Source organism: Oncorhynchus clarkii, chromosome 25 (assembly GCF_045791955.1).
Source record: "Oncorhynchus clarkii lewisi isolate Uvic-CL-2024 chromosome 25, UVic_Ocla_1.0, whole genome shotgun sequence".
In the NCBI taxonomy this organism is placed as follows: domain Eukaryota; kingdom Metazoa; phylum Chordata; class Actinopteri; order Salmoniformes; family Salmonidae; genus Oncorhynchus; species Oncorhynchus clarkii.
The window spans coordinates 35,022,332-35,037,666 of NC_092171.1; the positions used below are offsets into that span (position 1 = coordinate 35,022,332).

Here is a 15,335-nt window from a genome sequence, read left to right on the forward strand (position 1 = left end):
GAGAACAAATGTACAATGACAGCCTAATACGGTAGCATCTATTTGATGTGAGTTGTATATCATAGGGTTTTAGTTATGACATGGGTCATAAACCAAACCATGATGATATATTATTTTTAAATTTTTTATTTAACCTTTATTTAACTAGGCAAGTCAGTTAAGAATTAGAATAAAAAATAATACAATTATTTACAATAACGGCCTAGGAACAGTGGGTTAACTGCCTTGTTCAGAACAACAGATTTTTACCTTGTCAGCTCAGGGATTCAATCTTGCGGTTACTGGCCCAACGCTCTGACCACTAGGCTACCTGCCTGTCTGACCTCTTATTCTTTCCAAGCTAGTTCTGAATACCCGTGCCGAACTCTAAATATGTATTCTACAGCCCCTACAGACAGAATCCAAAACATTGCAGATTTGTAGTTATAGGCCAATTCAGAATTATGCAGTCTGTTTATTGGAGTTTTGAAAATATCAAACAAAATCTAACTGTATTTGTCACATGCACAGAACTCAACAGGTGTAAACCTTACAGTGAAATGCTTACAAGCCCTTAACCAACAATACTTTAACAAGTTTTAAGAAAAAATAAGTGTTAAGTAAAAAATAGATATGTAAAAAATAGAAAATAAAAGTAACAAATAATTAAACTTCAGCAGTAAAATAACAAGCAAGGCTATATACAGGGGGTACCGGTACAGTGCGGGGGAACAGGTTAGTTGAGGTAATTGAGGTAATATGTACATGAAGGTAGAGTTAAAGTGACTGTGTATAGATTATAAACAGAGAGTAGCAGCAGCGTAAAAGAGGGGTCTGGGTAGCCCTTTGATGTTGAGCTTTTGATAGATGCATATGCTCCTACACTGTTAGGATAAAAAGGTGCTATCTAGAACCTAAAAGGGTTCTTCGACTGTCCCCATAGGAGAAATATTTGAAAAACCCTTTTTGTTTCAGGTAGAACCTTTTTGGGTTACATGTACCTGGAACCAAAAAGGGTTCTACCTGGAACCAAAAAGAGTGCTCCTATGGGGAAAGCTGAAGAACCTCTTTACCATCTGGCGGAGATGTGGATTAGATTTGTACTAGAGGGTAACACACGTTTCCCACAGCACAGTGCTGCTCTCTCATCTCCTGTTGCATTGTTGAGGCGAGACAGGTCTGTGTGTGTGTGTGTGTGTGTGTGTGTGTGTGTGTGTGTGTGTGTGTGTGTGTGTGTGTGTGTGTGTGTGTGTGTGTGTGTGTGTGTGTGTGTGTGTGTGTGTGTGTGTGTAGTGATGGGATAGGATGTTTACACCTCAGCACTGAGGAATGTCCTGGTCTGTATTTACGGCAGAGACTGATAATTAGTGTGGTCAGTTTACAGAGAGCCTGTCATTAGACTACCCTGTCTGCACACTCAGCTTCCACTAGAGGTAGAGAGGAGAGGATGAGAGAAGATGGGAGGAGAAGAGAGGGGGAGAGGAGAGAGGAAAGGAAAGGTGGAGGAGAGGATGGGAGGAGAGGAGAGAAGAGGGGACAAGAGGAGGAGACAGGAGAGGGAGATAGGTGGTCCTACCCTGGCTACAGCTGTTATAGACCCTTGGCCTGCTTAATGTGTATTCATATATATTTATAACTACAGACATAGTAGGTGTTTGGACAATCTTTTGCATGACAAGTGTGTTACTCCACAGTTAATACAAATAAATAACTGATGTAATTATGTTACACCAGGTATTTGTCACGGTTGTCGTAAGAACGGGACCAAGGCGCAGCGGATGTTGAGTTCCACACATTTATTTCCAAGTGAAACTTCAGCAAAACAAAAATATACAAATAAACAAACAACTAAACATGACTACGTGGTGCACCTGCACAAACACAAAACAATATCCCACAAACACAGGTGGGAAAAATAGCTACATAAATATGATCCCCAATTAGAGGCAACGATTACCAGCTGCCTCTAATTGGGAATCATACAAAACACCAACATAGAAAATATAAACTAGAACACAACATAGGAATAATAAACTAGAATAACCCCTAGTCACACCCTGACCTACTACACCATAGAGAAACAAGGGCTCTCTATGGTCAGGGCGTGACACTATTTATGTACAGGTAGTTAGTTACATTGTACTTGTCATTGTGAGAAGTTGTACGTGCTCTATAGCGGCATGTACTTGCTAACATGAGAAAAAGTAATTACAGTTATTGTTTCACAGTATAGTCTGTGATTCAATAGCATTGTAGGTGTACCACATTGACTTATCCACATTTACATAATTCTCTGTAGACATGTAGAGTAAGGTTGGTCTTTAAATCTCTAGAACTTAGTGTTTATTTTATGAACAATTCTAGATAGCTATGTGAACCACACAGGACAGACAGGCTGCTTATATCCATCTAATGTAACCTGTTCTGGAACTCATCTATATGCACAACTCTCTCTCTGGCTTTTTCTCTATTTCACACACGCACGCACACACACACACACACACTCTCTAACATATGCACGCACACACACACATGCCTGCATGCACACACACACACACTCTCTCTCTCTCTAACACACACACTCTCTCTCTCTCTAACACACACACTCTCTCTCTCTCTCTCTCTCTCTCTCTCTCAAACATGCACACACATGTTGACCCAGATTTAGACAATTGGTCATCTGAAATGTCTACTGGGATGATTGGATGGTCCAATCACCTAATCGCTTAATCACACCAGCACTGTGTGTGTGTGTTAGAGGTCGACCGATTATGATTTTTCAACACCAATGCCGATTATTGGAGGACCAAAAAAGCCGATACCGATTAATCGGCCGATTTATTTATTTGTAATAATGACAATTACAACAATACTGAATGAACACTTATTTTAACTTAATATAATACGTCAATAACATCAATTTAGCCTCAAATAAATAATGAAACATGTTCAATTTGGTTTAAATAATACAAAAACAAAGTGTTGGAGAAGAAAGTAATATGTGCCAATATGCAATATGGCAGTATGTGCCATGTAAAAATGTGTGCCATGTAAAATATGTGCTATGAAAAAAGCTAACGTTTAAGTTCCTTGCTCAGAACATGAGAACATATGAAAGTTGGTGGTTCCTTTTAACATGAGACTTCAATATTCCAAGGTAAGAGGTTTTAGGTTGTATTAAATATAGTATTTATAGGACTATTTCCCTCCATACCATTTGTATTTCATATACCTTTGACTATTGGATGTTCTTATAGGCACTATAGTATTGCCAGTGTAACAGTATAGCTTCCATTCCTCTCCTCGCCCCTACCTGGGCTCGAACCAGGAACGCATCGACAACAGTCACATTTGAAGCATCGTTACCCATCACTCCACATAAGCCGCGGCCCTTGCAGCGCTAGGGGAATAACTACTCCAAGTCTCAGAGCGAGTGACATTTGAAACGGTATTAGCGCACACCAAGGTAACTAGCTAGCCATTTCACATTGGAAACACCAGCCATTAGGCTGATAGGCTTGAAGTCATAAACAGCGCTGTGCTTGCAAAGAGCTGCTGGCAAAACGCACTAAAGTGCTGTTTGAATGAATGATTACGGGCCTGCTGCTGCTCAGTCAGACTGCTCTATCAAATCAGACTTAATTATAACATAATAACACACAAATACGAGCCTTTGGTCATTAATATGGTCAAATCCTGAAACTATCATTTCGAAAACAAAACGTTTATTATTTCAGTGAAATACGGAACCGTTCGGTGTGTGTGTGTGTGAGTGAGTGTGGGTGCACTGAAGAGGGTTTCAACACTTAGAAGCCACATTGTCTGAAATCTTTAGCCAGTGAGGTAGACTCCATAACACATGTAAACCTTTGTAGGTATCTCAGGTATCTGAGATGATTGCCACACATTTCAGTCAATAGCCATTTCCTGGAGCCAGTGGTATTCAGAGTAATGAGCCAGTGGTATTCAGAGTAATGAGCCAGTGGTATTCAGAGTAATGAACCAGTGGTATTCAGAGTAATGAGTCAGTGTAGTCCATATGTATATTAGGTATATATCTTGGATCCAGCCAGCTGCTTGTGTTTTCTCTGGCCTACAGTGTTTCAAGCTATTCCTGCTGGAGGAGAAGGGAGCAGATTTTTGAAGGAAGACCCACAAGCCCAGGCTCCCTAAAGCCAGAGGAGAAGGGGACTGACCCTTGACCCTATTTTAAACAAGCCTGTGGTGCTGAAGGAACTAAAGGAATTGTTCTGGGGAGCATTAGCATGGACGTGCTTAATGTGTTTTGCCAGAAAATACTTTGTTTGCACCCAAGTGTCTTAGCTACCCTGACCTGACCTGGGCTGACCTGACCTGACCCGGGCTGACCTGACCTGGGCTGACCTGACCTGGGCTGACCTGGGCTGACCTGGGCTGGGCTGACCTGGGCTGGGCTGACCTGGGCTGACCTGGGCTGGACTGACCTGGGCTGACCTGACCTGGGCTGGGCTGACCTGGGCTGACCTGGGCTGGGCTGGGCTGACCTGGGCTAGGCTGGGCTGACCTGGGCTGACCTGGGCTGGGCTGACCTGGGCTGGGCTAACCTGGGTTGACCTGGGCTGACATGGGCTGGGCTGACCTGGGCTGGGCTGGGCTGACCTGGGCTGGGCTGACCTGAGCTGGGCTTACCATAGATGGGCTGCTTTGGACTGGTCAGACTGAATAGACTAGTAGGACCTACCATAGCAGCTGATCTAAGCTAGCTACCATAGAAGGGTTGGCCTGGTTTGGCCTTAGCTATCTGAGTATACAGTAGCAGGGCTGCGCAAGGCTAGCCTGGCGGGGCCGAGCATGGCTGTCTGCTTTGGGCTGACTTCTCCTCCCTCACACCCCCGGTTTGCCTCTGCCTGGCTGGTTCTCCTAAACTTCAAACTCCAGATAGAGAATGGAGCCAGGGTCTGGGCCTTGTGGTCGGCCAGAAGAACCTCTGGATGTATGGCTTCTGTAATTAGCCTGCTAGCTGGTGCTAGCCCTGTATTTATGAGCAGGCTAATTGTAGAGACTACAGAGAGACATAGCTCAGTTATAGCTGCTGGGTCTTTGAGCTTTGACCATCTGCTGTACTGCTGCTGACAGTGGAGGACCATGGCTATATCTTTGGCTGGCTGGTAGTTGGTCTGGCTGTCTGGTTGACTGGTTTACTGGCTTGCTGGCTGTTTGTCTAGCTGGCTGACGGGCTGGCTGTTTGTCTGGCTGGCTGACTGGTTGGCTGTTTGTGTGGCTAGCTGTTTGTCTGGTTGGCTAGCTGGATAGTTGGGCTGTTTGTCTGGATAGGTGGCTGGCAGTTTGTCTGACTGGCTCGCTGATTGGCTGACTGGATGGCTGTCTGTCTGTTTGTCTAGCTGGCTGTTTGTCTGGCTGGCTGACTGGTTGGCTGTTTGTGTGGCTAGCTGTTTGTCTGGTCAGCTAGCTGGATAGTTGGGCTGTTTGACTGGATAGGTGCCTGGCAGTTTGTCTGACTGGCTCGCTGATTGGCTGACTGGATGGCTGTCTGTCTGTCTGTTTGTCTGGCTGGCTGACTGGTTGGCTGTTTGTGTGGCTAGCTGTTTGTCTGGTTGGCTAGCTGGATAGTTGGGCTGTTTGTCTGGATAGGTGGCTGGCAGTTTGTCTGACTGGCTCGCTGATTGGCTGACTGGATGGCTGTCTGTCTGTTTGTCTAGCTGGCTGGTTGTCTGGCTAGTTGTTTGTCTGGCTGGCTAGCTGGTTAGTTGACTGACTGGTTGGCTGTTTGTCTGTCTGGCTAGCTGGATGGCTGGCTGACTTTTTGGCTGTCTGACTGACTGTCTGGCTGTTTGTCTAGCTGGCAGGCTGTATGACTGACTGACTGTCTTGTCTGTCTAGTCCGTCTGTCTTTAGACACCACTACAACAATTGTAATAGATGAGCTATACATACTCTTAGTTACTGTAGTCAACTGTCTCCATTGATTTCACATTTGAGCCTTTGTGAATAAAACATGTGAGAATATCCATCTAGTCTGAGAAAATGACAACTAGTCAATCTCTGATCCCTTTCTCTCAGGTAAAAATAAGTTGAGCGCCCCACATTCAGAGCTCTATCCATTCACTCACTCTCACACATTCTTTTCCCCTGTCTTTGTTTAGCTAGCTAAGCTATAACTCACAAACACAGCCCCCCTCCAGCCTCCACATCCGTGATGGGACTGTCATGCAGAAAGACACTATTGTGCTGGCTTGGATCCTGTTTCACTTCTGCCCTGTAATTAAGAAGGGATTGCCTGGCTGGGCTGGGGAAAGCTGTGTTGGGGGCTGGGGTTGGGGATGGGAGTGGGATCCAGGCATTGCATGGCTTGGCTATGGCTCGGCAACACATAATCCAAAACTAGGGAGATCTTGATGGGCGACTGATACTGGGGCTGGGGCACATGGACTGGGTTAGGAATTATTTGGTTAAAAAACAGAGCCTGGCCTGCTGTGTGTGTAGTGAGAGAGGAAACATGTATTTAACTGTGTCATCATGAAGTCCTCTCTGAGTGGTGAGTGTTTGTTTTTCTCACATTGTTCCACTGAGTTATGAGAAGTGAAGTGGGGCACTATTAAACACTATTTCCCCTCTAAGATCTTCAAAGGGTTTTTACTTGGTTTCACTTGTTTTCACAAAAACTGACACGTATTGTAACTTTTTGCTGCTCCGTTCCCGCGGCCTTGCTCTGGCTCTGACTGTGTGTGTGTGTGTTGCTCTGCAGGTCCGGGTCAGTCGGTTACCAGGCGACAGGGTCCATCTGTCGGGCAGCGGTGCGGTCAACATGGCAGACGTCTTGGAGAGTGGCAGGGCGGGTGCAGGCTCCGTAGTAGGAGCGGGTAGCGTGGATTGGCAGAAGCGTTGTGTTGCCCTGGAGATGCAGCTGCTCAGGTTTCGTCTGCAGGCGGGGAAGATCCGAGAGCTGCTGGCCGAGAAGGTGAGGGAGAGAAGGGGGCATCATGGGTAAAGTAGTACTATCTAAGGGAAAAGTCCCAGCAAACACACAACCTTCACGCAACATTTTTTGAATGTTGACTTGAAGTTGTGGGCATCAACGTCATGTGCCAATGCTACTTTGTACTGTCTAAGGCAGTGTTTCTTCATCTGGTCCTGGGGACACAAAGAAACACGTATTTCATTTTTTACCTAGCACTACACACACTAATCAAGTCATTATTATTAGCCCATCTATAATTTAGCCCAAACAACTACCTCTTCCCCTACTGTATTTATTTATTTATTTTTCTCCTTTGCACCCCATTATTTCTATCTCTACTTTGCACATTCTTCCACTGCAAATCTACCATTCCAGTGTTTTACTTGCTATATTGTATTTACTTAGCCACCATGGCCTTTTTTTTGCCATTACCTCCCTTATCTCACCGAATTTGCTCACATTGTATTTAGACTTATTTTTCTACTGTATGTTTATTATTATTATTATTAGTATGTTTGTTTTACTCCATGTATAACTCTGTGTTGTTGTATGTTTCAAACTGCTTTGTTTTATCTTGGCCAGGTCGCAATTGTAAATGAGAACTTGTTCTCAACTTGCCAACCTGGTTAAATAAAGGAGAAATTAAATAAATAAAAATGATCAAACCAGTGACTAGTGGAATCAGGTGTGTAGTGCTAGGGCAAAAACAAAAATGTGAACCTCTTTAGGTTCCCAGGACCAGGATTAAGAAACCACTGGTGCAAGGGGAAGGTAAGAACTGTAGTGCAAATCTATTTTAGCATCACAAATCATAAAGATTTGGGAATAAGTTTTCCACACACGGAGCAGCCTTGCCACTGTGTGTTTTGACCTACATTGATTTGGTGTGCATGAATGAACTGTATTGCGTTATTCACCGTTTTACATCCAACAGACCCACACGGTGTGGGAACTGGTTATGCTATGGTGACAATTCTCTGTGCTGATCTAGTAGAACAGTCGGCTGGTTTAGGAAGAGTAGGCTGGTTTAAAAGAACATTAGGCTGGTTTAATAGAACAGTAGGCTGGTTTAGGAACAGTAGGCTGGTTTAGTAGAACAGTAGGCTGGTTTAATAGAACAGTAGGCTGGTTTAGGAACAGTAGGCTGGTTTAGGAACAGTAGGCTGGTTTAATAGAACAGTAGGCTGGTTTAATAGAACAGTAGGCTGGTTTAGGAACAGTAGGCTGGTTTAGTAGAACAGTAGGCTGGTTTAATAGAACAGTAGGCTGGTTTAGGAACAGTAGGCTGGTTTAGAAACAGTAGGCTGGTTTAGGAACAGTAGGCTGGTTTAGTAGAACAGTAGGCTGGTTTAATAGAACAGTAGGCTGGTTTAGGAACAGTAGGCAGGTTTAGAAACAGTAGGCTGGTTTAGGAACAGTAGAGTGGTTTAGGAACAGTAGGCTGGTTTAGGAACAGTAGTCTGGTTTAGTAGAACAGTAGGCTGGTTTAGAAACAGTAGGCTGGTTTAGGAACAGTAGGCTGGTTTAGTAGAACAGTAGGCTGGTTTAATAGAACAGTAGGCTGGTTTAGGAACAGTAGGCTTGTTTAGAAACAGTAGGCTGGTTTAGGAACAGTAGAGTGGTTTAGGAACAGTAGTCTGGTTTAGTAGAACAGTAGGCTGGTTTAGAAACAGTAGGCTGGTTTAGTTGAACAGTAGTCTGGTTTAGTAGAACAGTAGGCTGGTTTAGGAACAGTAGGCTGGTTTAGGAACAGTAGGCTGGTTTAGTAGAACAGTAGGCTGGTTTAGGAACAGTATTCTGGTTTAGTAGAACAGTAGGCTGGTTTAGGAACAGTAGGCTGGTTTGGGAACAGTAGGTCGGTTTAGGAACATCATTTTCTTTGGCTTATTCCACTGACATAAAAGACTACCTGTGAATGGACTCCTAAAACCTCCCTCCTCCTATCCCTCTTCTCCTCCCTTTTGTTGTTTCCCCTGTTCTGCTTATAGACTCTGTCAGTCATGCTGCACTGACCTCTGTGTTGCAACAAATGGTTAACTGTCTGGTCCTTGGCAGACAGCCCTGCACTAAAGCAGAGAAACTACTGACTCGTGTGAATGAGTGCCTGAGTGAAAATACAGGTGTGTGTGTGTGTGTGTGTGTGTGTGTGTGTGTGTGTGTGTGTGTGTGTGTGTGTGTGTGTGTGTGTGTGTGTGTGTGTGTGTGTGTGTGTGTGTGGAAATAGTCTTTCTCTAAGCTAGATTTGTCCAGTTTCTCTACGCTATGTGTTCTGAGAGAGAACCTTATAAAATAATTCCAGGAACAGCATAGCAACATTTACGAGGGATATTTCTTAGAATGATGAATTGTAACATGACATTAAAGCTTTCTGTTGGCGTTGTCAGAGTGTCATGTTTGTTCCAAAACATTCTAATAATGTTCAGAGTAACGTTGTTAGTAAGCAACCAAATGTCAACCAAATGAAACTCACTTTGTTCAGGGACTGCTTCTGGCTAGCTGCTACATATACAGTTGAATTCGGAAGTTTACATACACCTTAGCCAAATACATTTAAACTCAGTTTTTCACAATTCCTGACATTTAATCCTAGTACAAGTTCCCTGTCTTAGGTCAGTTAGGATCACCACTTTATTTCAAGAATGTGAAATGTCAGAATAATAGTAGAGAGAATGATTTCTTTCAGCTGTTATTTATTTCATCACATTCCCATAAATTGTTTAACTTGGGTCAAACGTATCGCGTAGCCTTCCACAAGCTTCCCACAGTAAGTTGAGTGAATTTTGGCCCATTCCTCCAGACAGACCTGGTGTAACTGAGTCAGGTTTGTAGGCCTCCTTGCTCGCACACGCCTTTTCAGTTCTGTCCACAAATATCCATAGGATTGAGGTCAGGGCTTTGTGATGGCCGCTCCAATACCTTGACTTTGTTGTCCTTAAGCCATTTTGCAACAACTATGGAAGTATGCTTGGGGTCATTGTCCATTTGGAAGACCCATTTGCGACCAAGCTTTAACTTCCTGACTGATGTCTTGAGATTTTGCTTCAATATATCCACGCAATATTCCTACCTCATCTATTTTGTGAAGTGCACCAGTCCCTTCTGCAGCAAAGCACCCCCACAACATGATGCTGCCACCCCCGTGCTTCACGGATGGGATGGTGTTCTTCGGCTTGTAAGCCTCCCCCTTTTTCCTCCAAATATAACAATGGTCATTATGGTCAAACAGTTCTATGTTTGTTTCATCAGACCAGAGGACATTTCTCCAAAAAGTACGATCTTTGTCCCCATGTGCAGTTGCAAACCGTAGTCTGGCTTTTTTTAATGGCGGTTTTGTAGCAGTGGGTTCTTCCTTGCTGAGCGGCCTTTCAGGTTATGTCCATATAGGACTCGTTTTACTGTGGATATAGATACTTTTGTACCTGTTTCCTCCAGCATCTTCACAAGGTCCTTCGCTGTTGTTCTGGGATTGATTTGCACTTTTTGCACCACAGTAAGTTCATCTCTAGGAGACAGAATGCGTCTCCTTCCTGAGCGGTATGACGGCTGTGTGGTTCCATGTTGTTTATACTTGTGTACTATTGTTTGTACAGACGAACGTGGTACCTTCAGGTGTTTGGAAATTGCTCCCAAGGATGAACCAGACTTGTGGAGGTCTACAAGTTTTTTTCTGAGGTGTTGGCTGATTTCTTTTGATTTTCCCAGGATGTCAAGCAAAGAGGCATTGAGTTTGAAGGTAGGCCTTGAAATACATCCACAGGTACACCTCCAATTGACTCAAATGATGTCAATTAGCCTATCAGAAGCTTCTAAAGCCATGGTATCATTTTCTGTATTTCTCCAAGCTGTTTAAAAGCACAGTCAATTTAGTGTATGTAAACTTCTGACCCACTGGAATAGTGATACAAGTGAAATAAGTGAAATAATCTGTCTGTAAACAATTGTTTGAAAAATGACTTGTGTCATGCATAAAGTAGATGTCCTAACCGATTTGCCAAAACTATAGTTTGTTAACAATACATTTGTGGAGTGGTTGAAAAACAAGTATTAATGACGCTAATCTAAGTGTTTGTAAACTTTTGATTTCAATTGTATATATTGAGTTTTCACTGCTCATAATAAAACCAAGTATCTTTGCATTGCTTTGGTACGGAGCACTGTCATGGTATAATTAAGCAATAAGGCACGAGGAGGTGTGGTATTTGGCCAATATACCACAGCTAAGGGATGTTTTTATGTACGACGCAACGTGGAGTTCCTGGAAACAGCCCTTAGCCGTGGTATATTGGCCATATACCACAAACCCCTGAGGAGCCTTATTGATATTATAAACTGGTTACCAACGTAATTAGAGCAGTAAAAATACATGTTTTGTCATACCCGTGGTGTGTTAGCCAATCAGCATTCAGTGCCTGAACCACCCCGTTTATAATATAGATATAATATATGCCATTTAGCATACACTTTTATCCATAGCGACTTAAAATCATGCATGCATGCATTTTATGTATGGGTGGTCCCGGGAATCAAACCCAATACCCTGGCGTTGTAAGCACCATGCTCCACTAACTGAGCTACAGAGGACCATGTTCTACTAGCTGAGCTACAGAGGACCATGTTCTACTAGCTGAGCTACAGAGGACCATGTTCTACTAACTGAGCTACAGAGGACCATGTTATACTAGCTGAGCCACAGAGGACCATGTTCTACTAGCTGAACTACAGAGGACCATGTTCTACTAACTGAACTACAGAGGACCATGTTCTACTAGCTGAACTACAGAGGACCATGTTCTACTAACTGAGCCACAGAGGACCATGTTCTAATAACTGAGCCACAGAGGACCATGTTCTACTAACTGAGCCACAGAGGACCATGTTCTACCACCTGAACTAGAAAGGACCATGTTCTACTAACTGAACTATAGAGGACCATGTTCTACTAGCTGAGCTACAGAGGACCATGCTCTACTAACTGAACTACAGAAGACTATATGACTTCTGATAACACCAGGACATTTCCCTGTAGCTCAGTGGCCTGTGGAGGGTCTTCTTCTCTGTCTCTTTTCAACCTATCACACACACTTCTCTACACACTAAAGCTGTGTCACAGAGACAGACAACCATTTCAAGTGGTTTTCCAGCCCAAAGTGGGTCAGTGACTAAAACACTCCTAACTTGGCAAGGGAGCGATGAGGAGCGTGAAACCATTTTCCAAACAGCAATAACGTGTGTGTGTGTGTGTGTGTGTGTATGGCATGGGTGTGACGCAATCTTTCCAAACAGCAATAACATGACTGACTAGCACTCAACAGTCTCCCCCTGTGTGTGTGTGTGTGTGTGTGTGTGTGTGTGTGTGTGTGTGTGTGTGTGTGTGTGCGTGCGCGCGTGCGTGCGTGCGCTTAGTAAAATAGCTGTTTTTCTATATTAGTGATGGTTAGCTAGTTACTACTTGATATGTGGTCAAGTATTCATAATGAGATTAATATCTTCCTAAAGCCTGACCCTGAGTACATAATGAGATTAATATCTTCCTAAAGCCTGACCCTGAGGACATAATGAGATTAATATCTTCTTAAAGTCTGACCCTGAGGACATAATGAGATTAATATCTTCTTAAAGTCTGACCCTGAGGACATAATGAGATTAATATCTTCTTTAAGTCTGACCCTGAGGACATAATGAGATTAATATCTTCTTAAAGTCTGACCCTGAGGACATAATGAGATTAATATCTTCTTAAAGTCTGACCCTGAGGACATAATGAGATTAATATCTTCTTTAAGTCTGACCCTGAGGACATAATGAGATGAATATATTCTTTAAGTCTGACCCTGAGGACATAATGAGATTAATATCTTCTTAAAGTCTGACCCTGAGGACATAATGAGATTAATATCTTCCTTAAACCTGACCCTGAGTACATAATGAGATTAATATCCTCCTAAAGCCTGACCCTGAGGACATAATGAGATTAATATCTTCCTTAAACCTGACCCTGAGTACATAATGAGATTAATATCCTCCTAAAGCCTGACCCTGAGGACATATTGAGATTAATATCTTCTTTAAGCCTGACCCTGAGGACATATTGAGATTAATATCCTCCTAAAGCCTGACCCTGAGGACATAATGAGATTAATATCTTCTCTAAGCCTGAGCCTGAGGACATAATGAGATTAATGTCTTCTTAATTAAAGCCTGACCCTGAGGACATAATGAGATTAATATCTTCCTTAAACCTGACCCTGAGTACATAATGAGATTAATATCCTCCTAAAGCCTGACCCTGAGGACATATTGAGATTAATATCTTCTTTAAGCCTGACCCTGAGGACATAATGAGATTAATATCTTCTCTAAGCCTGACCCTGAGGACATAATGAGATTAATATCTTCTTAATTAAAGCCTGACCCTGAGGACATAATGAGATTAATATCTTCTTAAAGTCTGACCCTGAGGACATAATGAGATTAATATCTTCTTTAAGCCTGACCCTGAGGACATAATGAGATTAATATCTTCTTTAAACCTGACCCTGAGGACATAATGAGATTAATATCCTCCTAAAGCCTGACCCTGAGGACATAATGAGATTAATATCTTCTTTAAGCCTGACCCTGAGGACATAATGAGATTAATATCTTCCTTAAGCCTGACCCTGAGGACATAATGAGATTAATATCTTCTTTAAGCCTGACCCTGAGGACATAATGAGATTAATATCTTCCTTAAACCTGACCCTGAGGACATATTGAGATTAATATCTTCTTTAAGCCTGACCCTGAGGACATAATGAGATTAATATCTTCTTTAAGCCTGACCCTGAGGACATAATGAGATTAATATCTTCTTAATTAAAGCCTGACCCTGAGGACATAATGAGATTAATATCTTCTTAAAGTCTGACCCTGAGGACATAATGAGATTAATATCTTCTTTAAGCCTGACCCTGAGGACATAATGAGATTAATATCTTCTTTAAACCTGACCCTGAGGACATAATGAGATTAATATCCTCCTAAAGCCTGACCCTGAGGACATAATGAGATTAATATCTTCTTTAAGCCTGACCCTGAGGACATAATGAGATTAATATCTTCCTTAAGCCTGACCCTGAGGACATAATGAGATTAATATCTTCTTTAAGCCTGACCCTGAGGACATAATGAGATTAATATCTTCCTTAAACCTGACCCTGAGGACATATTGAGATTAATATCTTTCCTAAAGCCTGACCCTGAGTACATAATGAGATTAATATCTTCTTTAAGCCTGACCCTGAGGACATAATGAGATTAATATCTTCTTTAAGCCTGACCCTGAGTACATAATGAGATTAATATCTTCTTAATTAAAGCCTGACCCTGAGGACATAATGAGATTAATATCTTCTTTAAGCCTGACCCTGAGGACATAATGAGATTAATATCTTCCTTAAACCTGACCCTGAGGACATATTGAGATTAATATCTTCTTTAAGCCTGACCCTGAGGACATAATGAGATTAATATCTTCCTTAAACCTGACCCTGAGGACATATTGAGATTAATATCTTCCTTAAGCCTGACCCTGAGGACATAATGAGATTAATATCTTCTTTAAGCCTGACCCTGAGGACATAATGAGATTAATATCTTCTTTAAGCCTGACCCTGAGGACATAATGAGATTAATATCTTCCTTAAGCCTGACCCTGAGGACATATTGAGATTAATATCTTCTTAATTAAAGCCTGACCCTGAGGACATAATGAGATTAATATCTTCTTTAAGCCTGACCCTGAGGACATAATGAGATTAATATCTTCCTTAAACCTGACCCTGAGGACATATTGAGATTAATATCTTCTTTAAGCCTGACCCTGAGGACATAATGAGATTAATATCTTCCTTAAGCCTGACCCTGAGGACATAATGAGATTAATATCTTCTTTAAGCCTGACCCTGAGGACATAATGAGATTAATATCTTCTTTAAGCCTGACCCTGAGGACATAATGAGATTAATATCTTCCTTAAGCCTGACCCTGAGGACATATTGAGATTAATATCTTCCTTAAACCTGACCCTGAGGACATAATGAGATTAACTCTTGTCAATGAGGTCACCTAGAGTGCCGTCAATAGATGGCAAAAGGCTTCTGTCTTTGAGTGCACTGCATAATATTTTAAGGAAGCATGTTGAGCCTTCAACCATAGAATGAGGACAGGGCAAGGGACGCTGGAAGCTGTGAAATAAGCTGTTAGATTGGAAGATTAGAGAGAAAGGACTATATCTCTCTCTCTTTCTCTCCCACCCCCTCTCTAATTACCATAAGACAGTACAGCAGTATGGCTACCCTGCTGACCAGCAGCAGATTTTTTAGGCTCTGCACAAAGGTGTAGAATGCAGGTACAAAGT

The 15,335-nt window shown here is 42.5% G+C and overlaps 1 protein-coding gene across 1 annotated transcript in view; it reads left to right on the plus strand.

The window, feature by feature from the left end:
• LOC139383898 (pleckstrin homology domain-containing family H member 1-like) overlaps window positions 1-15,335 on the plus strand; it is an 80,172-nt gene that overhangs the window by 911 nt on the left and 63,926 nt on the right. Inside the window, 1 exon segment of the mRNA XM_071128502.1 lies at window positions 6,725-6,937. Coding sequence (XP_070984603.1) covers window positions 6,725-6,937 — 213 coding nt within the window.